The following is a 21,878-nucleotide window of genomic DNA, read 5'->3' as shown; positions in this document are numbered from 1 at the left end:
TTTTGATATGGCAGTTGCCATTTAGTTTATATATTATTTATTTATTTGTTAAAAACGGCCACTGTTATTTATACTGTTTTACTGTTGTAAAAAGGAAAACCTTTGTATTGTTTTGTTTGGCCAAAAAATTTGAATAAAATATATATTTTTTAAAAGTGCTACAGGGATTATTGTTGGTGCGTCAACTATTTCCAACCTGTATCACTGACTTGGATGAAGGGACCGAATGTATGCTGGTAAATTTGCAATTGACACAAAGGTAGGTAGTAAAATAAGTTCTCAAGAGGACATAAAAGCCTACAAATGGATTTAGACAAGTTAAGTGAGCGGGCACAAATTTGACAGATAGGGTATAATGTGGGAAAATGTGAGGTTGTCCAGCTTTGGCAGGAAGAATAGAAAAGCAATATATTATTCGGAAAGAGAGAGACTGCAGAGCTCTTATGGTACAGAGGGATCTGGTTGTGCTGCCACATGAATCATAAAACGTTGGTATGGAGGCACAGCAAGTGATTAGGACGAATGTTGTTCATTGCTAGGGGATTTGAGTCTAAAACATGGCTGAAGCTGTACCCGGCCCAAGTACTGTGCACAGTTTTGATCTCCTTATATAAAAACGGATATAAGTGTGTTAGAAACAATTCAGAGATGTTCACTTGTCTGATTCCAGGGATGAAGGGATTATTTCATGAGGCAAGACTGAACAGGTTGAAGCTGCATCCATTGGAGCTCAGAAGAATAAGAGGGGATCTTCTTGAAACACACAAGATCCTGAGGGGGCTTAATGGCATGGATGCTGAAAGGATATTTCCCCTTGAGGCGGAGCTTACAATTTGAGGACACAGTATAAACATTGGGGGTTGACCATTTAAGAATGAGATGAGAATTTATTTTTCCTCAGAAGGTTATTATTTTATGGAATTTTCTTCACCAGAGAGCAGTCGAGACTGGTTTATTGAATATATTCAAGGCTCGGTTAGATGGATTTTTGACCCACAAGCAAGTCAAGGGTTATGAGGAGCAGACCAGTAGGTGGAATTGAGGCCGTGGTCAGATCAGCCATGATCTTATTGAAAGCAGAGCAGACAAGGGGGCTAAATTACCTACTCCTGCTCCTAATTCTTCTATCCAAACTAAATTCTATAGATGAGGCATCTGCTAGGAGAAGACACCCACAGTGATGTAACAGAGTACCAGACCCACAAAGGCTCTGTAACTTCAGAGAGGCAGAAACACAAATAAGCCAACGTTAGTTTATAATAAAAATTCACAAGGAACAAAGAGATAACTTCACTTTAAAGTTTCAGCATTATTAATCCTAAAATCCCATAAAGCGTTATCCACATGTCATACATTTGAAGCTAAAATCCTCTTCTCTGTGATCCAGTGCCAAATCACCAGGTTTTACACACCACTTTGCTTACTGCAGTGATATCATTAGTGCATCATCACATTTTCCCCATAAATACGTGCCCTCCACTCTCATGCAAACTCAGTGTTCTGTCAGAGAAAGTGCCCTCTTTTGTCATCTTAAAGTGTAACAGAGTATGGTACTGGAAAACATTTTCTCTGTTAAGGGTTATTCTTACCTGTCACAGCTATTGCACAGAAAACTGAGAATGGCCAGGAGCAAGAAGGCACAGACTATGGCAAGCAGACTCCAGAGAATCAATTGGTGTTGTCCACTGTCAAATATCCCTGGCATAAGTCCACCAACGTCAACAGAATTTGGAGCCATTAGGGAAAAGGAGTCCGATTTCTACTATCTAATGACATCCGTGTGGAAATAATTTTGCATTACCTGTAATACATAGGGAACACAAAACAATTCGGATTAATTACATTACTGACATTTTTAAAATGCGAGAAACGTTTGCTTGCACATACTCCAGATTGTTCAGTGTTCGAGTCAAACAGTGAGACAGCAATCAAAGCAGATCATTTGTTGCACATAACATATATTGTTTTGTGTGTTCTGGATCATAAGCTATCTGCACTTTAGGATAAGTGCATGTTAAATTCCTTTGGGCTACTTTTTGATAGATGCTTCAAGGACTAATTTGGGGTGCAATGCTAGATATCTGCTCAACAACGTTTTTGTTCAAAACAGAAATGTTTGCTGGATCCCGCTCTCTGATTCATTATTAGAGAATGCCACATCTCGTTTAAAATGTCAAACTGTTGGTAGTCAGTTGCTACATTTCATTTGACACAAGCCAAATGTGACTGAATTAATGGCAGACTGATCTGCCTCTTCTGTTGATCATATTAGATTTTGCATGAGGAGTCATAAACAACAGATTCTTCCAACTATAAGCAGTTTCAGTTAGAAGTCTTATTCTGAGGGATTATTTACGGTGGATTTAGAATTAATTCCCTTTACTTTAATTATTCAAATAAATCTGTTCAGAAAAGCGCAGCTTGTGTTTTCCTTGGTTCTGCTCAATAAATTAACATTAAGAGGTTATGTTTTTCTAATGAAGAAAGGAAAAGCTGAATGTTTTTGCAAAGAATCTTTTACTCATAACTTCCTCAACAAACTTTCTGGTGACCCTTTTTAATGGGATCACAACATTACAGACTTAGTAAAACAGCGAGTTTGAACAAATATTTTCTGACAATGGAACATGAACGAACAGAAGTTTAAGGCACTGGCTCCTTGGCACTTGATGAAAGCATTTGTATTTGTTCCCCTCATGTTCCAATGATGCGTATTCTCATTGCAAATAGCTATTAATGAATTGGAATCAAGACTTTGATTTACCAAAAGAAAAATTTAAATTTAAAATACTTTTTCAGATGAACGTACTGGAGTTGTTTCATATCTCAAAATTTATTTTAATTTCCTGTTTGAAGTATTTATTTTCCATGAACAATAAATTCATTGACTTTGAAGTTTTATCGCCATGCTTCATTGTCCTCAACTGCAATCTGGGAGGTTATGGTGCGTCACTGATTTTGTCCAATTATCTAATTGTATCCTTTAGCCTTTCTTCCTGATGCCTCCACATTAAGTTGGACCACAGAAATAGTTTTGACTCAACCTGTCTTTTAAGCATTTGAAGCATCTGCGTTTTCAGTTAAGAGTGAGCATGGAGCCACAGCAAATTTTATAAACAGTTATATATAACCGGTTGGGGAGGTGAATGAAGGGAAGAAGTCGGGATCATTTTCCTGCCTCCTTTTGCCTCTAAAATTCACTATTGCTTTGCAAAGACCAACATCACTCAGATTGTAGCTTGTTGTTTCCGATTGAATATGTATTCTTGCTGTACAGTATTGGGTGATTACTAAGTCATACAAGTGATAAGATGTAAACATTTGATGTGACACTCGTATTCATAAATCAATGCATTTTATACATAAAGATAAAATTCCTAAATGCATCATAATAAAACTGTTATAAAATTACAGCAGCTAAACAAAAGACAAACTCTGAAGACCAGTATTAGAAGACATCAGTCTGTGTGCTACTGACCTACTTAAAACAGAGCTGTTGACAGTGAACAAGCCTGACTGAACTGACTGATTTGTAAGACCCATGTGATGATTATGGATAAAAAAGGGAGTTGGCCCATCTTAATTCATCCATCAAGAGCATTTGACTTCACTCCTGCATGTACTTACTGACTAAACTATATTAATAAGTCTGTGTAATTAATAGGTTACTTTGAATAAGCTGCTCTCACAATTGTTACTTTTTCAAACTAGCTAAGGTGACTGGCAAGCTCAGTTTAATGCACAAATGGACTTAGTCTGCAAATGCAATAATAAATCAGTCACTTGATGATGTGCCTTCAATTAACACAAGACGTGTAGTGAACGAAGCTGTGGCTTTAATAAGCTAAACAGAAAGCCTCCTGGCCACTGATCCCGAACTGGGGCAGGGCCGGAGGTCAGCCACCTTTAGACCGAGCCCGAGGGGAGGCGGAGCCATCAAGCAGTGGTTTACCACAATACATGTAGTACAGTAACAGTTTACCACAATACATATAATACACAAACAGTGGTTTACCACATTCACCCCCTGTTTAAAAAAAAAAAAAGAGTCCAGCGGGGGTGAAGTGGACTTAAAGGTCGAGTCTGTCGGGGGCTTTGACCTTCCGCCGTGATCGCCTCAGTCCCGGCTGTGGTGTGTGCACTGGTGTCGAGGCCTGTGCGTCCGGGAGCACGTTGTCTTCTTCTTCCTTCTTCTTCGCCCAGTAATTGAGTCGGCGGAGTGAGGGGGTGGGGGGGGGGGGTGGTGGTGGTGATGGTTGCTAGTGGGCCTGCGGGTGCCAAATCTTGAAATAGCCGGGTAGTGGTGGAGGGAAACGGTGTAGGGTCGGGGGTGGTGGTGGTGGTCGCTGGGGAACCTGCAGGTGCCAAATCCCAGAGGGAGACTGTGTCCTGCCGCCCGTCATGATGTGCCACATCGGCATATTGTGGGTTGGCATGGAGGAGCAGGACCTTCTCGACGAGGGGATCCGATTTATGACTCCTCGCATTATTCCGGAGGAGGACGGGCCCTGGAACTGTCAGCCAGAATGGGAGCGAGACCCCTGAGGTGGACTTCCTAGGGAAGGCAAACATACGTTCGTGAGGGGTCTCATTGGTGGCAGTGCACAGGAGCGACCGGATGGAGTGGAGCGCATCGGGAAGGACCACCTGCCAGCGGGAGACTGGGAGACTTCTAGACCGTAGGGTCAGAAGGACGGCCATCCAGACCGTCGCGTTCTCCCTCTCCACCTGTCCATTTCCCCGTGGGTTGTAGCTGGTCGTCTTGCTTGAGGCGATGCCTTTGCTAAGCAGGAACTGACGCAACTTGTCGCTCATGAAGGAGGAACCCGACTTCCGGGTGCGGCTATGCAGAGCTAGGTCGCATATTCGGCAGCTCCTGCTTGGAACGGACTTTTGGGCACTTTTACAGGGCCCCCACGGCATTTGTTTGACATTTCCCGGTGTGGGAAGAAAGCTGCAATATTCCCCCGACAGTGTCCCCCAGGAAGAGTATGTCTCGGCGTTGCCAGACACGTCAGAAACAGTAAAAGATTTGGCTGCAACTGCAGGATAAACAGGGCCTCTTCCAGCATGCAGGCGGGGGAAGGGCAAGCTTAAAGCTGCAAGCTGACCTGAGGGCCTGTATCAATGGTGAATTCTAGCAGCAGAGGGAACAACTGTGAAAAGACCTCATCAAGGCCACTGAAGGGACTTCCGGTTGCGGTGATACCTAGCTAGCCGCACGCTTCGGCGGCTCCAGCTCCGACGGACCTTCGGGCTCTTTTAAGAGCCGCAACGGAGAATTTTTCGATGACGCAACCCGGTGTGGGGTGTGTGAGAAGGGAGTCCCCCCCAAACGAAGGAGGAAAAAACCGGCGGCGGCGGCTGCAGCGCGAGGAATCGTCGACTAAAGGGTCAGAAAGAGAGAAGTACAAGATGGCGGCGGAGAAAGCGCAGGCGACATGGGGGCCTGAGCAGGATGAAATTGTGAGAAGGTGCGTGGAGCTGCTGAAGAAGGAGGTGCTGACCCCGTTGCTACAGGCAATTGAGGGGCTCAAGGAGACATTAAAGACCCAGGAGACAGAGCTCCGCGTGGTGGAGCAGAAGGTGACAGATATTGAGGACGAGATCCTGGGCCTGGCGGTTAAGACACAGACGCACGAGGCACTTCATAAAAAGTGTACTGAAAGGATCGAAGCCCTAGAAAATGGAGCGCGAAGGAAGAACCTTCGGATACTGGGTCTCCCTGAGGGTGTGGAAGGAGTGGACTGTGGAGCGTACGCAAGTACGATGCTGAGCTCACTGATGGGTGCTGAGGCCCCTACGGGCCCCTTGGAGGTGGAGTGGGCAAATCGGATTCCGGCGAGAAGACCAAAAGCGGGAGAACCACCCAGGGTGATAATCGTGCGATTTTACCGCCTTAAGGATAGAGAAGAGGTCTTGAGATGGGCTAAAAAGGTGCGGAGTAGCAGATGGGAGAATGCAGTGGTACGGGTATACCAGGATTGGAGTGCGGAGGTGGCGAGAAGGAGGGCGAGCTTCAACCGAGCCAAAGAGGTGTTGCATAAAAGGAAGGTGAAGTTCGGGATGCTGCAGCCGGCAAGACTATGGGTCACGTATCAGGAGAGACACCATTATTTCGAGACGGCGGAGGAAGCATGGACCTTCATCAAAGAAGAGAAATTGGATCGGAACTGAGGGACTGATGCTGCAGGAAATGTTATTGTTAATGTTATGGTTGAAGTTAATTGAGAAGTAAATTGGGAAGGGGGGAGACATTGGGGAAATGTGGGCGCCGGTGAGGGGGGAAAGACGGGACATAGTTGGAGAATGGGGAAGGGGAGGGCGAGGGGAAAGGGAGCTGCGCCATAAGAGGCGGGTCAGGTAAAGGGATGTTCCCGCGCCAGAAAGAATAAGGTGGGAAGACAGGCGCAAGGCGGATGGGAGTTCCCCACACGGGGGGGGGGGTCGAGGAGTGAGCAGGAGTAGCCGGGGTCAGTTGAAGTCAGCTGACTTACGGAAGTAATATGGGGGGAGCAATCATGCTAGAAAGAGATCTAGCGGGGAGGGGGGGAGGGAGGGGGAGGGGGTGGGGGGACAACTGGGTTGCTGCTGCGGAAATCCAAAAGGAAATGGCTAAAGACTGGGTGGGCGGGGATGGTGTGCGACGCTGGGGGAGCGAGCGGGAACGCGGAGGCGGGATAATTGACTGGCCTAGAGAAGGTAATGGCTAGTCGACACGGGAGGGGGGCAGGTAGCCCCCTAGTGAGGCTGATCACGTGGAACGTGAGAGGCCTGAACGGACCGATAAAAAGGGCCCGAGTGCTCGCGCATTTGAAAGGACTAAGGGCAGACGTGGTTATGCTCCAAGAGACGCACCTAAAGGTGGCGGACCAAGTTAGGCTAAGGAAAGGATGGGTGGGACAGGTGTTCCACTCAGGACTGGACGCAAAGAATAGAGGAGTGGCCATTTTGGTGGGGAAACGGGTAGCATTTGAAGCAAAGAACATCGTAGCAGATAGCGGGGGTAGATATGTAATGGTGAGTGGCAGGCTGGAGGGAATGGAGGTCGTGTTGGTTAATGTGTATGCCCCAAACTGGGACGATGCGGGATTTATGAGACGGATGCTGGGGCGTATACCGGACCTAGAGGTAGGAAACTTGATTTTAGGAGGGGACTTTAATACGGTGCTGGACCCGGGGCTAGATAAATCCAGCTCAAGGACCGGAAGAAGGCCGGCAGCGGCCAAGGTACTTAAGGGGTTTATGGACCAAATGGGGGGAGTGGATCCATGGCGATTTCTTAGACCTAGGGCTAGGGAGTTTTCCTTCTTCTCCCATGTCCATAAAGTGTACTCCCGGATAGATTTTTTTGTTTTGGGAAGGTCGTTGATCTCTAGGGTGGAAGAAGCGGAGTACTCAGCCATAGCGGTTTCGGATCATGCCCCACATTGGGTGGACCTGGAATTAGGAGAGGAAAGGGAGCAGAGAACACTCTGGCGATTAGATGTGGGACTGATGGCGGATGAGGGAGTGTGTGCAAGAGTGCGGGGGTGTATTGAGAGATACCTGGAGGTCAATGACGACGGCGAGGTCCCTGTGGGAGTGGTATGGGAAGCACTAAAAGCGGTGGTCAGAGGAGAGCTGATCTCCATTGGGGCCCACAAAAGGAAAACAGAGGCCAAGGAAAGGGAAAGATTACTGGGGGAGATTTTAAGGGTGGATAGGGAATTTGCAGAGACCCCGGAGGAGGAATTGTACAGGGAGAGGAGACGATTCCAGACGGAATTTGACCTTCTGACCACCAGAAAGGCGGAGGTACTGTGGAGGAAGGCACAGGGGAGGAGGTATGAATATGGGGAAAAGGCTAGTCGCCTGTTGGCTCATCAATTGCGAAAGAGGGCAACAGCGAGGGAGATAGGAGGAATTAGAGACGAAAGGGGAGACACGGTGCGAAGGGCAGGAAAGATAAATGAGGTGTTCAAGACCTTCTATGAGGAACTGTATAGGTCTCAACCCCCAGAGGGAGAGGAGGGGATGCGGCAGTTCCTGGACCAATTGAGGTTCCCGAAAGTGGAGGAGCGGGGGGTGGTAGGCCTGGGGGCACCGATTGGGGTGGACGAGGTTATTAAGGGACTGGGAAGCATGCAAGCAGGGATGGCCCCAGGACCAGACGGGTTCCCGGTGGAGTATTACAGAAAATATGTGGACTTGTTGGCCCCGTTGATGGTGAGGACGTTCAATGAGGCCAGGAAAGGGGGGACTCTACCCCCGACGATGTCGGTGGCGACGATATCGTTAATTTTGAAGAGGGATAAAGATCCGTTGCAGTGCGGGTCCTATAGACCCATTTCATTATTGAACGTGGACGCCAAATTGTTGGCAAAGGTACTGGCATCGAGGATAGAGGACTGTGTCCCGGGGGTGGTGCACGAAGACCAGACAGGGTTCGTAAAAGGGAGACAACTGAATGTTAACGTGCGACGACTATTAGGGGTGATAATGATGCCCCCAATGGAGGGGGAGGCAGAGATAGTGGCGGCAATGGACGCAGAGAAGGCATTTGATAGGGTGGAGTGGGAGTATTTATGGGAAGTGTTAAGAAGGTTTGGGTTTGGGAACGGGTTTATTAGCTGGGTTAGTCTTCTTTATGGGGCTCCAACGGCAAGCGTAGTTACAGGTCGACATAGATCGGAGTATTTCCGACTATATAGGGGAACAAGACAGGGATGCCCGCTGTCTCCATTGTTGTTCGCGTTGGCAATTGAACCTCTGGCCATGGCGTTGAGGGACTCCAGGAAATGGAGAGGGGTGATTAGAGGGGGAGAAGAACACCGAGTCTCGTTATACGCGGATGACCTATTGTTATACGTGTCGGACCCAGCGGGGGGGATGATAGAGGTTATGCGAATTTTGAGGGGGTTCGGGGATTTCTCGGGGTATAGGCTAAACATGGGGAAGAGTGAATTATTTGTGATACATCCAGGGGACCAGAGTAGAGAGATAGAAGGCTTGCCTCTAAGGAAAGTGGAAAGAAACTTCCGATACCTGGGGATTCAGATCGCTAGGAGCTGGGGAACCTTGCACAGACTTAATCTGACACGTTTGGTAGAACAAATGGAGGAGGACTTCAAGAGGTGGGACATGCAGCCTCTATCGCTGGCGGGCAGGGTGCAAGCAATTAAGATGATGGTCCTCCCGAGGTTCTTCTTTGTATTTCAATGTCTCCCTATACTAATCACCAAGACCTTTTTTAATAAAATAGACAGGAGCATCACGAGCTTCGTGTGGGCAGGGAAAGTTCCGAGAGTAAGGAGGGGGTTCCTTCAGCGTAGTAGGGACAGAGGAGGATTGGCACTACCGAACTTGGGCGATTACTATTGGGCCGCCAATGTGGCAATGATACGTAAATGGATGATGGAGGGTGAGGGAGCGGCGTGGAAAAGACTGGAGAGAAAGTCCTGTAAAGGGACGAGTTTAGAGGCGCTGGTGACGGCGCCGCTACCGATCTCAGCTAAAAAGTTTACCACGAACCCGGTGGTGGCGGCAACATTGAATATCTGGGGACAGTGGAGGCGACAGAGAGGGGTGCGGGGAGCCCTGGTGGGGTCCCCAATCAGGAACAACCATAGGTTCGCCCCAGGAAGAATGGATGGAGGATTTCAGAGCTGGTACCAGTTGGGAATTAGGAGGGTGGGAGATTTATTTATAGATGGGACTTTTGCGAGCTTGGGAGCATTGGAGGAAAAGTATGGGTTGCCCCGGGGAAACTTCTTGAGATATATGCAGGTGAGGGCGTTTACTAGACAACAGGTGAGGGAATTTCCGTTGCTCCCGACACAGGGGATACAGGACAGGGTGCTTTCAGGGGTGTGGGTCGGAGAGGGCAAAGTGTCAGAGATTTACCGAGAGATGAGGGAAGAGGGGGAGGAGTCGGTGGGCGAATTAAAAGGAAAGTGGGAAGAAGAACTAGGGGATGAGATAGAGGAGGGTATGTGGACTGATGCCCCTTACAGGGTAAATTCCTCTTCCTCATGCGCCAGGCTTAGCCTGATTCAATTTAAGGTGCTACATAGAGCACACATAACGGGAGCAAGATTGAGCAGGTTCTTTGGAGTGGAGGACAAATGTGGGAGGTGTGGCGGGAGCCCGGCAAACCACGCACATATGTTTTGGGTGTGTCCGGCACTGGAAGGGTATTGGAAGGGAGTGACGGGAGTGATTTCGCGGGTGGTGAAGGCCCGGGTCAAACCAGGCTGTGGGTTAGCTCTATTTGGAGTTGCGGAAGAGCCGGGAGTGCAGGAGGCGAAAGAGGCCGACGTTGTGGCCTTTGCGTCCCTAGTAGCCCGGCGCAGGATCCTACTCATGTGGAAGGAGGCGAAACCCCCCGGACTGGAGGCCTGGGTAAATGATATGGCGGGGTTCATTAAACTGGAGCAGATAAAGTTTGCCCTGAGAGGATCGGCTCAAGGGTTCACCAGGCGGTGGCAGCCATTTCTCGACTACCTAGGGGAACGTTAGAGGGAAGACAGATGACCAGCAGCAGCAACCCAGGGGGAAGGGGGGGGGGGAGGGGGGAGGGGGGGGTGGTTTAGTTTAGTTTAGGTCAAAGATAAAGGGGTTTTGTTACTTGTGTATTGTTAAAAATGTCTGTATTGTTATTGTTGCGTTTGCTTTGTAAGAGGGGAAAAATTGTTGTTTGGGAAAAAAATTTCAATAAAACATATTTAAAAAAAAAAAAATGAAGGAGGAACCCCGATCACTGTGGATGCAGGTGGAGAAACCAAACAAGATGACGAGACTGTGCAGGGCCTTGATGACGGTGGCAGAGATCATGTCAGGGCATGGGATGTGGGATGGCAAAGGGGAATTGTGAGTACTCGTCAACCAAGTTGAGGAAGTACACGTTACAGTCAGTGGAGGGGAGGGTCCCTTTGAAGTTGATGCTGATGCGCTCAAAGGGGCGAGAGGCCTTTACCAGGTGCGCCCTGTCTGGCCGATAGAAGTGCGGTTTGCACTCCGCGCAGACCTGGCAGTCCCTGGTCACGGTACTGACCTCCTCGATGGAGTAAGGCAGGTTGCGAGCCTTGATAAAAGGAAAAAAACAGATGACCCCCAAGTGACAGAGGTCATTGTGGAGGGCCCAAAGTTGGTCTACTTGTGCGCTGGCACATGTACCGCGGGATAGGGCATCTGGGGGCTCATTGAGTTTCCCAGGTCGGTACAAGATATCGTAGTTGTAGGTGGAGAGTTCGATCCTCCACCTCAGAATCTTGTTGTTCTTGATTTTGCCCCGCTGTGTATTATTAAACATGAAGGCAACCGACCATTAGTCAGTGAGGAGAGTGAGGCATTACCTGCCGGCCAGGTAATGCCTCCAATGTCGCACAGCTTCTACAATGGCTTGGGCTTCCTTTTCGACGGAGGAGTGTCGGATTTTGGAGGCATGGAGGGTACGGGAGAAGAAAGCCACGGGCCTGCTCGCCTGGTTGAGGGTAGCGGCCAGGGCAAAGTCCGACGCATCACTCTCCACCTGGAACGGAATGGATTCGTCCACAGCGTGCATTACGGCTTTGCCAATATCTGCCTTGATGCGATTGAAGGCCAGTCGGGCCTCAGTCGTCAGGGGGAAAAATTGTGGATTTAATGAGTGGACGGGCCTTGTCCGCATAATTGGGGACCCACTGGGCATAATAAGAGAAGAACCCCAGGCATCTCTTCAGGGCCTTGGGGCAGTGGGGGAGGGGGAGTTCCAGGAGGGGGCGCATGCGGTCGGGGTCGGGCCCTAGGACTCCGTTTTCCACGACATAGCCGAGGATGGCTAGGTGGGTTGTGCGGAAAACGCATTTCTCCTTATTGTATGTGACGTTAAGGAGCTTAGCGGTGTGGAGGAAATGCCGGAGGTTTGCGTCATGGTTCTGCTGGTCATGGCCGCAGATGGTGACATTATCTAGGTACGGGAACGTGGCCCACAGCCTGTACTGGTCAACCATTCGGTCCATTTCTCGCTGGAAGACCGAGACCCCATTTGTGACGCTGAAGGGAACCCTGAGGAAGTGATAGAGGCGGCTATCTGCCTCGAAGGCAATGTATTGGCGGTTCACGGGCGGATAGGGAGCTGGTGTTACGCGGACTTCAAGTCAACTGTGGAGAAGATCCGGTACTGCGCAATCTGATTGACCATGTCAGATATGCGGGGGAGGGGGTACGCATCGAGCTGCATGTACCGGTTGATCGTCTGACTGTAGTCGATGACCATCCGGTGCTTCTCCCCAGTCTTGACGACCACCACTTGGGCTCTCCAGGAGCTGGTATTAGCCTCAATGAACCCCTCTCGTAGGAGTCACTGGACCTCTGACCTGATAAAGGCCCTGTCCCGGGCAGTGTATCATCTGCTGCTAGTGGCAACAGGCTTACAGTTCGGGGTGAGGTTAGCGAAGAGCGAGGGTGGAGCGACCTTAAGGGTCGTGAGGCTACAGACGGTGGTGGGGGGGGGGGGGGTCCACCGAACTTTAAGGTAATGCTTTGGAGGTGGCACTGAAAGTTGAGCCCCAGTAATAGGGCAGCGCAGAGATGGGGGAGGACATGGAGCTAAAAGTTAGTGTACGCCTTGTAGCGAAAGGGTCGCGACACAGTACCCCCGGATTTCTACGGAATGTGATCCGGAAGCCAGGGAGATTTTCTGGGTCGCGGGTAAAATTGGGAGTGAGCAGCGCCTTATCGTATCTGCGTGGATAAAGCTGTCTGTGCTCCCGGAGTCGAAGAGGTAGGCAGTCTCGTGCCCGTTGATCCGGACGTTCATCGTAGATTTCGTGAGATGATGAGGTCGAGACTGGTCGAGTGTGATGGAGGCGAGCTTCGGAAGGTGGTGGGTGGGCCGGTCGGAGGTAGCGTTGGCCAGTGTACGACCGGGTGAGCAGGGGTCCCCTGAGGCGGAGGACTGGTTCCAAAATGGCGGCCCCGATTGGTCGCGCATGGCGGGTGGCATCGAAGGTGGCGTCAAAGATGGCGGCCCCCATGGGTCACGCGTGGCGGGTGGAATCAAAGATGGCGGCCCCCACAGGTCGCACATGGCGGGTGGCAGCGAAGATGGCAGCGCCCACAGGTCACACATGGCGGGTGGTACGGCAGATGGGGGCGGTCCCGACAGACTACAGGCAGCGCTGCTGGGCTTAGGAACTTTAGGGGCAGGTCGGGCCTGGCAGACTTTGGCGAAGTGGCCCTCCCTCTCACACCCGTTGCAAATCACATTCCCTGCAGGGCAGCCTTGTCTGGGGTGCTTACTCTGGCCGCAAATTTCGGGCTTCCAGCATTGGCAGGCTGCTGCGCGGCACAGGCTTGCGCCGCACACGAGTCGGGTGATGGCGGCACCCACGACATCCACAAGGGTGTCGCATGGTCAGAGGTGTGGGCCTCCATGTTCTGGAAGGCCACTTCCAGCGAGTTTGAGAGCTGCACTGTCTCTGGGAGGCTGAATGTACCCCCTTCTAGCAATCGCTGGCGGATGTAATTGGATTTAATGCCCGCGGCATAGGCGTCCCTGATCAGCAGCTCCGTGTGTTGGACAGCCGATACCGCCTGGCAAGCACAGTTCCGGCCGAGTACCCGCAAGGCACGCAGGAATTCGGCTTGTGATTCCCCAGGGCGTTGTCACCTCGTGGCAAGGAGGTGCCTGGCGTACACCTCGTTTACTGACTTTACGTACTGTCCCTTCAGCAGCATTATCGCCTCCGTATACGAGAAGGTGTCTCTGATAAGAAGGAAAACTTGCGGGCTCACCCGTGTGTTGAGTATTTGAAGCTTTTGGATTTTGGTGACGTCGGCGGTGGAGGTATGCTTCGAAGCAGCTTAGCCTGTGCTCGAATATCGCAGTGGCGTCGGCTACTTGTGGGTCTAGCTCCAGGCGATCAGGCTTGAGTGATGAATTTATCTTAAAAGTTTAGCTTATTAAATTGATGTGCCATCAATTAACACAAGACGAGTAGTGAACGAAACTGTGGCTTTAATAAGCTCAACAGAAAGCCTCCTGGCCACTGATCCCAAACTGGGGCAGGACCGGAGGTCAGCCGCCTTTATACCGAGCCCGAGGGGAGGCGGAGCCATCAGGCAGTGGTTTACCACAATACATGTAGTACAGTAACAGTTTACCACAATACATACAATACACTAACAGTGGTTTACCACACTCGATTAGTATCTTTACTCCGTAATCAACTGTCCTTGCGAAGGGTACTTCGAACAAATGTTTAAACAGCCAATGTACGTTATATCATATTTTGCATAATATTTATCCTGCAAATATCATGCGCAACAAATCTTTGTGACTGTGAACAATTTGCAGACATCTCAAAGAATTTAAGCATCATTACAGTATTCACTGCATTTTAGCAATCACCTCTCGTGAAATGGCCACTGTGATTTCAGGCTATATGGCATTGTAATTTATATACACAAAATAAAGATAGCAACAGGCAGCAGCTCACCCATGTTACAGAATAAAAGCAAAATGTATCAGTGTTCTCTGCATATCTGTGCATGGACTAAGTGAAAAGGGAAAGATGCCATAGGCTGCTCTCCCCATGGAGAGAGAACTAACTGGTGGTGATTTATCCTGATGGGCACCACACCTCAGGACAAGGTTGAGATGGTAACTTCATGGTAACCTCAGCGGGTACGGGAATTGAACCCACTCTGTTGGCATCGCTCTGCATCACAAACCAGCAATGCAGCCAACTGAGCAACTAAAAATGTTGGTGTTGATAGGATATCAGAGTCAAATCCCCTACATTCTTCTCAGTTTGGCACCAGCAAACTGTGTTGCTTGACCTCTTTCTGTCAATAATGTCCAATGCAAAGGAAGCAAAAGGAAAGAAAAATAATTTTTTGAAACTTTGAGGAAGAATTATGGACTTACAAATGGACGAGTAATATTTGACAGAACAGATTTGGCTCCATTTAATCTGCATCATATTGAAGATTGATGCGAGTTTAATGCTGCATGCAGCTGCTACATTTGGGAGGAACTGATTTAGGTGTTAACCCATCATTAATAAAATTATATTCTAATTTTACTTTCGACTAACTTTTCTTTTGGAATGAAATATTGTAAATGAGGTCTGAGCAAGGAGTTCGATGCTGGGTCATCCAAGGACTGTTCAATTATCTGCCACCTTTTCATCTGGGATGACTGTGAAAGGAAGAAAATTCTTAAAAACTTCCTTTCCCCCCACAACCTAGATTGTGGGATCGGGGTGGCAGGAGGGGGATAAGGGGTGAGCAGATGGTGCAAACAAAATCTTTCTTGCATCATTCCTTCCTCTTATAATCTGCACAGTAAGAAGTCTTACAACACCAAGTTAAAGTCCAACAGGTTTGTTTCAAACACTAGCTTTCGGAGCACTGCTCCTTCCTCAGGTGAATGAAGAGGTGTAATTTGCAGGCATTTAGATCTAAAGCTGCTTACCCCTTAATATCAATCTGATGTGTCTTCTCTCAGAATTTAATTTGTCCCCCTAAAACTGACAGCACTTCGTCAAACTGCTTCTTGAGCATGTCTAATTTTTGTTGCGAGAGACAAGGGAGACATTGTATCGCTGGAGGCAGAGAGAAGAGCACAAGGCTGATCACTGCGCGAGGAGTCTGTTACCGAGAAAGAGTGGAGAGCATGGATTTTCCAGTGTAGATGTGAGGCATTAAAGAGATGACATTCTTGGTATATGAGATGGTTCAGATATATAGAACCTTGCCATGAAAATGGACAACAGAGGAAAGGTTTTGGGACATATGCAATTGAGTGAATTTTGAGAAAATTGAGAAGAAAAAGGAAGAATGATGTTCTGCCATGAGAGGACATTTTGTAACATGGGCCAGGCCGTCTTGCTGAAGGGAGAAGGGTGGAAAACAAGACCGAAATGGATTTGCATAGATTGATTTTGGAGCGTTCAGCGTGGAACTTATTAATAACAATAGATTCAGTGAAAGGAGGTTAGACATGAGGTGCTGGTTGGGGGGGGGGATGAAAAGGTCAAGGGTGGAAATTCTGAGAAGTGGTAGATAATGGAAAAATCTTGAAAGGAGGGTGTTGGCTGAGCAAAAGGTGTCAAAGGTAATTGAGTGATTAGAATTTGGTTGGCATGGAGATTGAGGATGCAAGTTGTGGGTCTTATGGAAGAGATGAGTTTGGACAGGAGATGAGATGCGAGCGGAGCTGCGTAATAACAGGATAAGAGTACATGGAAGAACAAAGAATATTACAGCACAGGAACAGGTCCTTCGGCCACCAAACGTGCGACGAACCAGATTCCTTATTTAGACCTACTACTTATTGTCCAAATGATCTGTATCCTTCCTTTCCCAAACCTTTCATGTGTCTATCAAGATACATCTTAAATGTTGCTATCATGCCTGGCTCCACCACCTCCACTGGCAACACATTCCAGGCACCCACAACCCTCTGCGTGAAAAACTTTCACTGCACATCTACCTTAACCTTTCCCCTGTCACCTTGAACCTGTGTCCCCTTGTAATAATAATAATAATAATCTTTATCAGTGTCACAAGCAGGCTTACATGAACACCGCAATTCAGAATGTCCAATTCACCTAACAAGCAGGTCTTTCGGGACTTGTGGGAGGAAACCGGAACACCCGGAGGAAACCAATGCAGAAATGGAGTGATTGAGTCTGCTTCTGACCATTCACCCAATCTATCCCTCTTGTAATTTTGTAGACCTCAATCAGGTCTCCCCTCAATCTCCATCTTTTCAATGAAAACAATCCAAGTTTATTCAACCTCTCCACATAGCTAACACAGGCAATATCCTGGTAAATAATAATAATAATCTTTATTGTCACAAGTGGGCTTGCATTAACACTGCAATGAAGTTACTGTGAAAAGCCCCTAGTCGCCACATTTCGGTGCCTGTTCGGGTACACAGAGGGAGAATTCAGAATGTCCAAATTACCTAACAGCACTTCTTTCGGGACTTGTGGGAGGAACACCGGAGCACCCGGAGGAAACCCACGCAGACATAAGGAGAATGTGCAGACTCCACACAGACAGTGACCCAAGCCAGGAATCGAACCTGGGACCCTGGCACTGTGAAGCAACAGTACTACCCACTGTGCTACTGTGCTGTCCTGCCCACTGAGCTACCGTGCTGCCCTTCTTTGCACTCTTTCCAAAGCATCCACGCCCTTCTGGTCGTGTCAGTCTGGCTACCAGAACTGCATGCAATATTCCAAATGTGGCCTAACTAAATTTTTATACAACTGTAACATGGTTTGCCAACTCCATGCCCCAGTCGATGAAGGCAAGCATGCCTTATGCCTTCTTGACCACCTTATCCATCTGCATTGCCACTTTCATGGAACTATGGACCTGAATGCCCAGATCCCTCTGTATACCAATTCTGCCATTTACTGGATAACTCGCACCGAATTTGATCTTCCAAAATGCATCACCTTGCATTTGTCAGGATTAAAATTTCTCAGCCCAACTCTCCAATCTATCTGTATTCTGCTGTATTCTCTGACAGTCCCCTTCACTATCTGCAACTCCACCTTAGTGTCATCTGCAAATTTGCTAATCAGACCATCTACATTTTGCTCCAGATCATTTATATATACTACAAGGCCCCAGCTACTTCCTCTCTTGCCTCCCACAGTAACCTGGGTTATATCCCATCCGGCCCAGGGGACTTGCATACCTTAATGTGTTTTAAGATATCCAACACTTCCTCCTTCATTATGCTGACATGTCCTAGAGTATTCATGCACCCATCCCTAACTTCAACATCCATCATGTCCCTCTCCTTGGTGAATACTCATGCAAAATACTCATTAAGCATCTCCTCTGACTCCACGCATAACTTCCCTCCTTTGTCCTCGAGTGGGCCTACTCTTTCCCTAGCTATCCTCGTGCTCCTCATATATGTATAAAAAGCCTTGTGATTTTGCTTGACCCTGCTTGCCAATGTCATTTCATAGCCTCTTTTAGCCCTCCTAACTCCCTGTTTGAGTTTATTTCTACTTTCCCTATATCCTTCAAAAGCTTACGTCTGTTTTTAGTTGCCTAGATTCTTATGTATGCTTCTTTTTGATTAGTCTCACAATTTCCCGTGTCTTTCATGGTTCTTCATTCTGCCATTTCTGTCCTTCATTTTCGCAGGGACATGCCTGTCCTGCACTTTATTCAACTGGTTTTTAAAAGACTCCCACATATCAAATGTGATTTACCCTCAAACATCCACTCTCAATCCATATTCTCCAGCTCTTGCCGAATTCTGTTGTCGTTAGCTTCCCCTCAATTTAGCACCCTCAATCGATGATCAATCTTGTCCTTATCCATGAGTATTCGAAAACTTACAGAATTATGATCACTATTCCCAAAATGTTCCCCTACTGAAACTTCTGATCACCTGGCCGGGCTCATTCCCCAATATTAGGCCGAGTAATGCCCCCTCCCTGGTTGGGCTATCAACATACTGTTGCAAAAAATAAGGTTGGAGGTGGTGATCAAATTGGAAGGGGCAGTTGACAGACAGCAACTACACAGGTAGTTTCCGTCTTGGAGACTACGAATGACATGACCTGTTCCTATTTGAAATCGGAGGCACTACAGAATTGAAGGTTGATGAGAGTTGAGTTATGTGATGTATAGAAAGCTGATTAGGAGTAAAGAATTTGGGAGCCTATTGGTGGCTTATTTCTTTCGCAAAGATGAAATGGCCAGTTGGCCAGAGGAAGGTCGGGGCATGTGGGATGTAACAAAACAAAACTGGTTCTAACAACATGGTGGCTCTTGTACTTACACATAGATAGATTTGAAAAATGCAGTTCTGTAGTTGAAGCACACTGCAAATTTATCAGCCTGAAACTCTGAATAGATTTATGCAGGATTCTTGAATTTCAAACATTACGCTTGTTTACAAATAGCTCCAATGATCATTATTCATCTTTAGCTTTTATGTTGGCTGAAGCCAAAAAGCCTGGAAATTATTTGCCAGTAAGCCACATGGTATCAGAGTTTCAGCTCCACTATAAAACCATTTTAGTATTACAAACTCAAAACAGGTTCCAAGAAGTACTAATCCTGTGACAAGATAACTTTTGGAACAAGGATCTCCTGATACCTTGATTCCTAATACCAAATCTTCGTTTTACTGCACATCAGGTTCCCCAATTGCCCAAAGTTTGAGTTGTAATTTATCTTGTACTGAAGCATTATTTAAAAGAAAAGGAATAATCAACTTCCACAAACTGCAGCCAGCAATAGACATCATTATTCCAGTGAATCTGCTCAATTTGTGGCTGTGTTACTGCTGATTGCCAGTAGCTCTGACCATGTTCCTTTCAAATGTACTACCATATGTACATGAATCCTCAGTGCCTATTTAAATTTTACAATTAACACATGTTATGACTCTCGGCCATGCTCCCAGGTTTTTGGTGAGAGCCAGTTCGGGACCAATAACATTTGGTTCAAAGTAGATCAAGTTTGAGATTTAAGACACTTGCATAGTGAATAAAACTACGAGATTCGTCGGAACAAACAAAAATGAACTTTACAAGGTCAGAAAGATGAAACAGTTTAAAATATGTATTTTATACTCTAACATTCAGGTACGTTTGAGGTACATGTGAATTAACAAGCCAACGGTGGTCAAACACACTCCACCATACAATAAATGGCAGATGTGACGAACTCAAGAGTCTGTGGATTTCTTAACAACCCACCCAGATGTCAGTAACAGATGAGTCATCCAATCTCACAAACTCTGTCTCTCACAAGGGATTCAAGTCTTCACCTTCGAAGATTAGCCTTAGAATTTTCTCAAAGTCGCCCCAATTTTGATGGCTCACCCTGCAGGGTTTCAATCTCATCTCCCGAGATTCCGTTCTCCTGGATTCCTGAGTATACACTCAAACACCAACTCGCAAGCGCAACTTATAGTTGCCAAGGAGAACACTATTACTCCAACACCCTTGCCCCAACGGCCTGCAGTACGGAAGCATCGACCTCCTTGGATCTTCATAGAATCATAGCATTTACAGTGCAGAAGGAGGCCATTTGGCCCATCGAGTCTGCACTGCCCTTAGGAAAGAGAAGCCCACTTAAGCCCACATATCCACCCACCCAAGTAACTCAGCAACCCCACCTAATTTTTTTGGACACTAAGGGTAATTTATCATCGTCAATCCACCTAACCTGCACATCTTTGGACTGTGGGAGGAAACCGGAGCACCCGGAGGAAACCCATGCACGCACGGGGGAACGTACAGACACCAAAGAGACAGTGACCCAAGCCGGGAATCGAACCTGGGACCCTGGAGCTGTGAAGCAATTGTGCTAACCACTTTGCTACCATGCTGATTCAGGGCTCCTTCTGTGTCCTCATCGATTATCATGGCTTCCCTTGAGCCCTCTTCAGCCCTTTTACTCTGTTCTTCTCTTTTCAACTGACCTTGGATCCTTTCTGTCCCTCTCCCGTGTCTGGGACTCTTCTTTTGGAACCCCTCCCTGTCGCCTGCCTGGGCCTCTTGCTGGCAATGGTATTCCGTTCAAAGTCACATGACTCCCATTGTTGTGCTCTTTCTCTTCTGGCTCAGGTTTGCGGGAATGGTAAAAATCGCATTCTGCACATGTGCAGAAGCTTGGCGGTCCCTCTGGAGTTGAAATTCCCGACCTTCGCTCTCAACGCTAACTTTCATAACATGCATTCAACACTCCAGTTCAGTGGTAAGAGCAATGCATTCTCAGTGGTCTCGCTTTCCAACGAGACGTTAAACCGAGGTCCCATTTGCCTTCTCAGGTTAAGGTAAAAGATTCTCTGGTTTTCTTTCGAAGAGCAAGGGAGTTGTCGCTCAACTACTATCATTAAAAACAACTTATCTGGTCATTACCACATTACTGTTTATGGAAGCTTGCTGTGCATAAATTGGCTCTCATGTTTCCTACATTGCAACAGTGACTGCAGTTCAGGACATCCTGTGGTCATGAAAGGAGCCAAGTAAATGCTTTAAGAAACTTTTTAAACCCCCCCCCCCCCCACCCATTGCCTTCCAGCATGTTTCCATTTTCAAGCTCTCCTGGTCATGCCCTTGAATTGGCAGCGGCACATATTTCGACAGTTGGTGCACATTGCATATGAAAATAACTTAAGATCAGTTTATATAACTGCTTGCCTGAGGTACTCATTTTTTTTCATGAACCTAATTACATTTTATAAGGAAAATTTGAGATTAGAGCCACACTCATGAAACTTTAAAATTCTAAACAAATTAGGCTTTAAATGATCTACCACAGGAGTGTTTCAAATTTGTGAATAACAGCAGCTTAATTTGCGTATATATGTAATGCGTCATTATTCTAAGCTATGTATAGTGAGAAGTGTTACTGCCCCCCACTGTTTGTACATGGAATCACGCCAATTGTTTTGTCAAATGGAGGCTGACCAGGACTTGATCATCCATTCATTTCTAAATCTACAGATTATTGCTCACATTTTGTGTTCAATTTGAGATTTTAAAAAAATTAGTGCAAAATGAATCACAAACGTGTATAAGTCAAATCTGTAATTACTAGAGTAGTTTGCGATTTAAAAAAAATGTTATTCTCATGCTGATGCTGGCTAGATTGCTCATCCTCAGTTACCCTGATGGGTGTACGTCGTCTCCTTTAATTAGTGTGGGGATTGCACTTCCATGCTGGTGTTAGATGGGAGATTCTGGGATATTGATTTAGAAATAGTGGCATAGATCCAAAAAAGAAAGGATATGTGCTTGGGGTAACGGTATTCCCTTGATACAGTTATTCGCCATGGAGACAGTCACAAGGAAGGGGAGGGCTGTTGACACAACCTTGGTGAGTTGTTGGAGTGTATCCTTTGCATGCACCAC

At 47.3% G+C, this 21,878-nt stretch overlaps 1 protein-coding gene across 5 annotated transcripts in view; it reads right to left on the bottom strand.

The window, feature by feature from the left end:
* The window catches only part of pag1 (phosphoprotein membrane anchor with glycosphingolipid microdomains 1), a 344,956-nt gene that overhangs the window by 91,195 nt on the left and 231,883 nt on the right, over positions 1–21,878 (bottom strand). For all 5 annotated transcript variants that reach the window (XM_072467488.1, XM_072467489.1, XM_072467487.1 and 2 more), the window contains one exon: positions 1,590–1,801. In XM_072467488.1, the coding sequence (XP_072323589.1) occupies positions 1,590–1,738 (149 nt within the window). In that variant the 5' untranslated portion in view covers positions 1,739–1,801. The remainder of the gene's footprint in view (positions 1–1,589; positions 1,802–21,878) is intronic.

The sequence above is a fragment of the Scyliorhinus torazame genome, chromosome 11 (genome assembly GCF_047496885.1).
Source record: "Scyliorhinus torazame isolate Kashiwa2021f chromosome 11, sScyTor2.1, whole genome shotgun sequence".
Lineage (NCBI taxonomy): Eukaryota > Metazoa > Chordata > Chondrichthyes > Carcharhiniformes > Scyliorhinidae > Scyliorhinus > Scyliorhinus torazame.
Note: the sequence above shows the minus strand (reverse complement) of the source record. Positions and strands in the feature narration are given on the sequence as shown.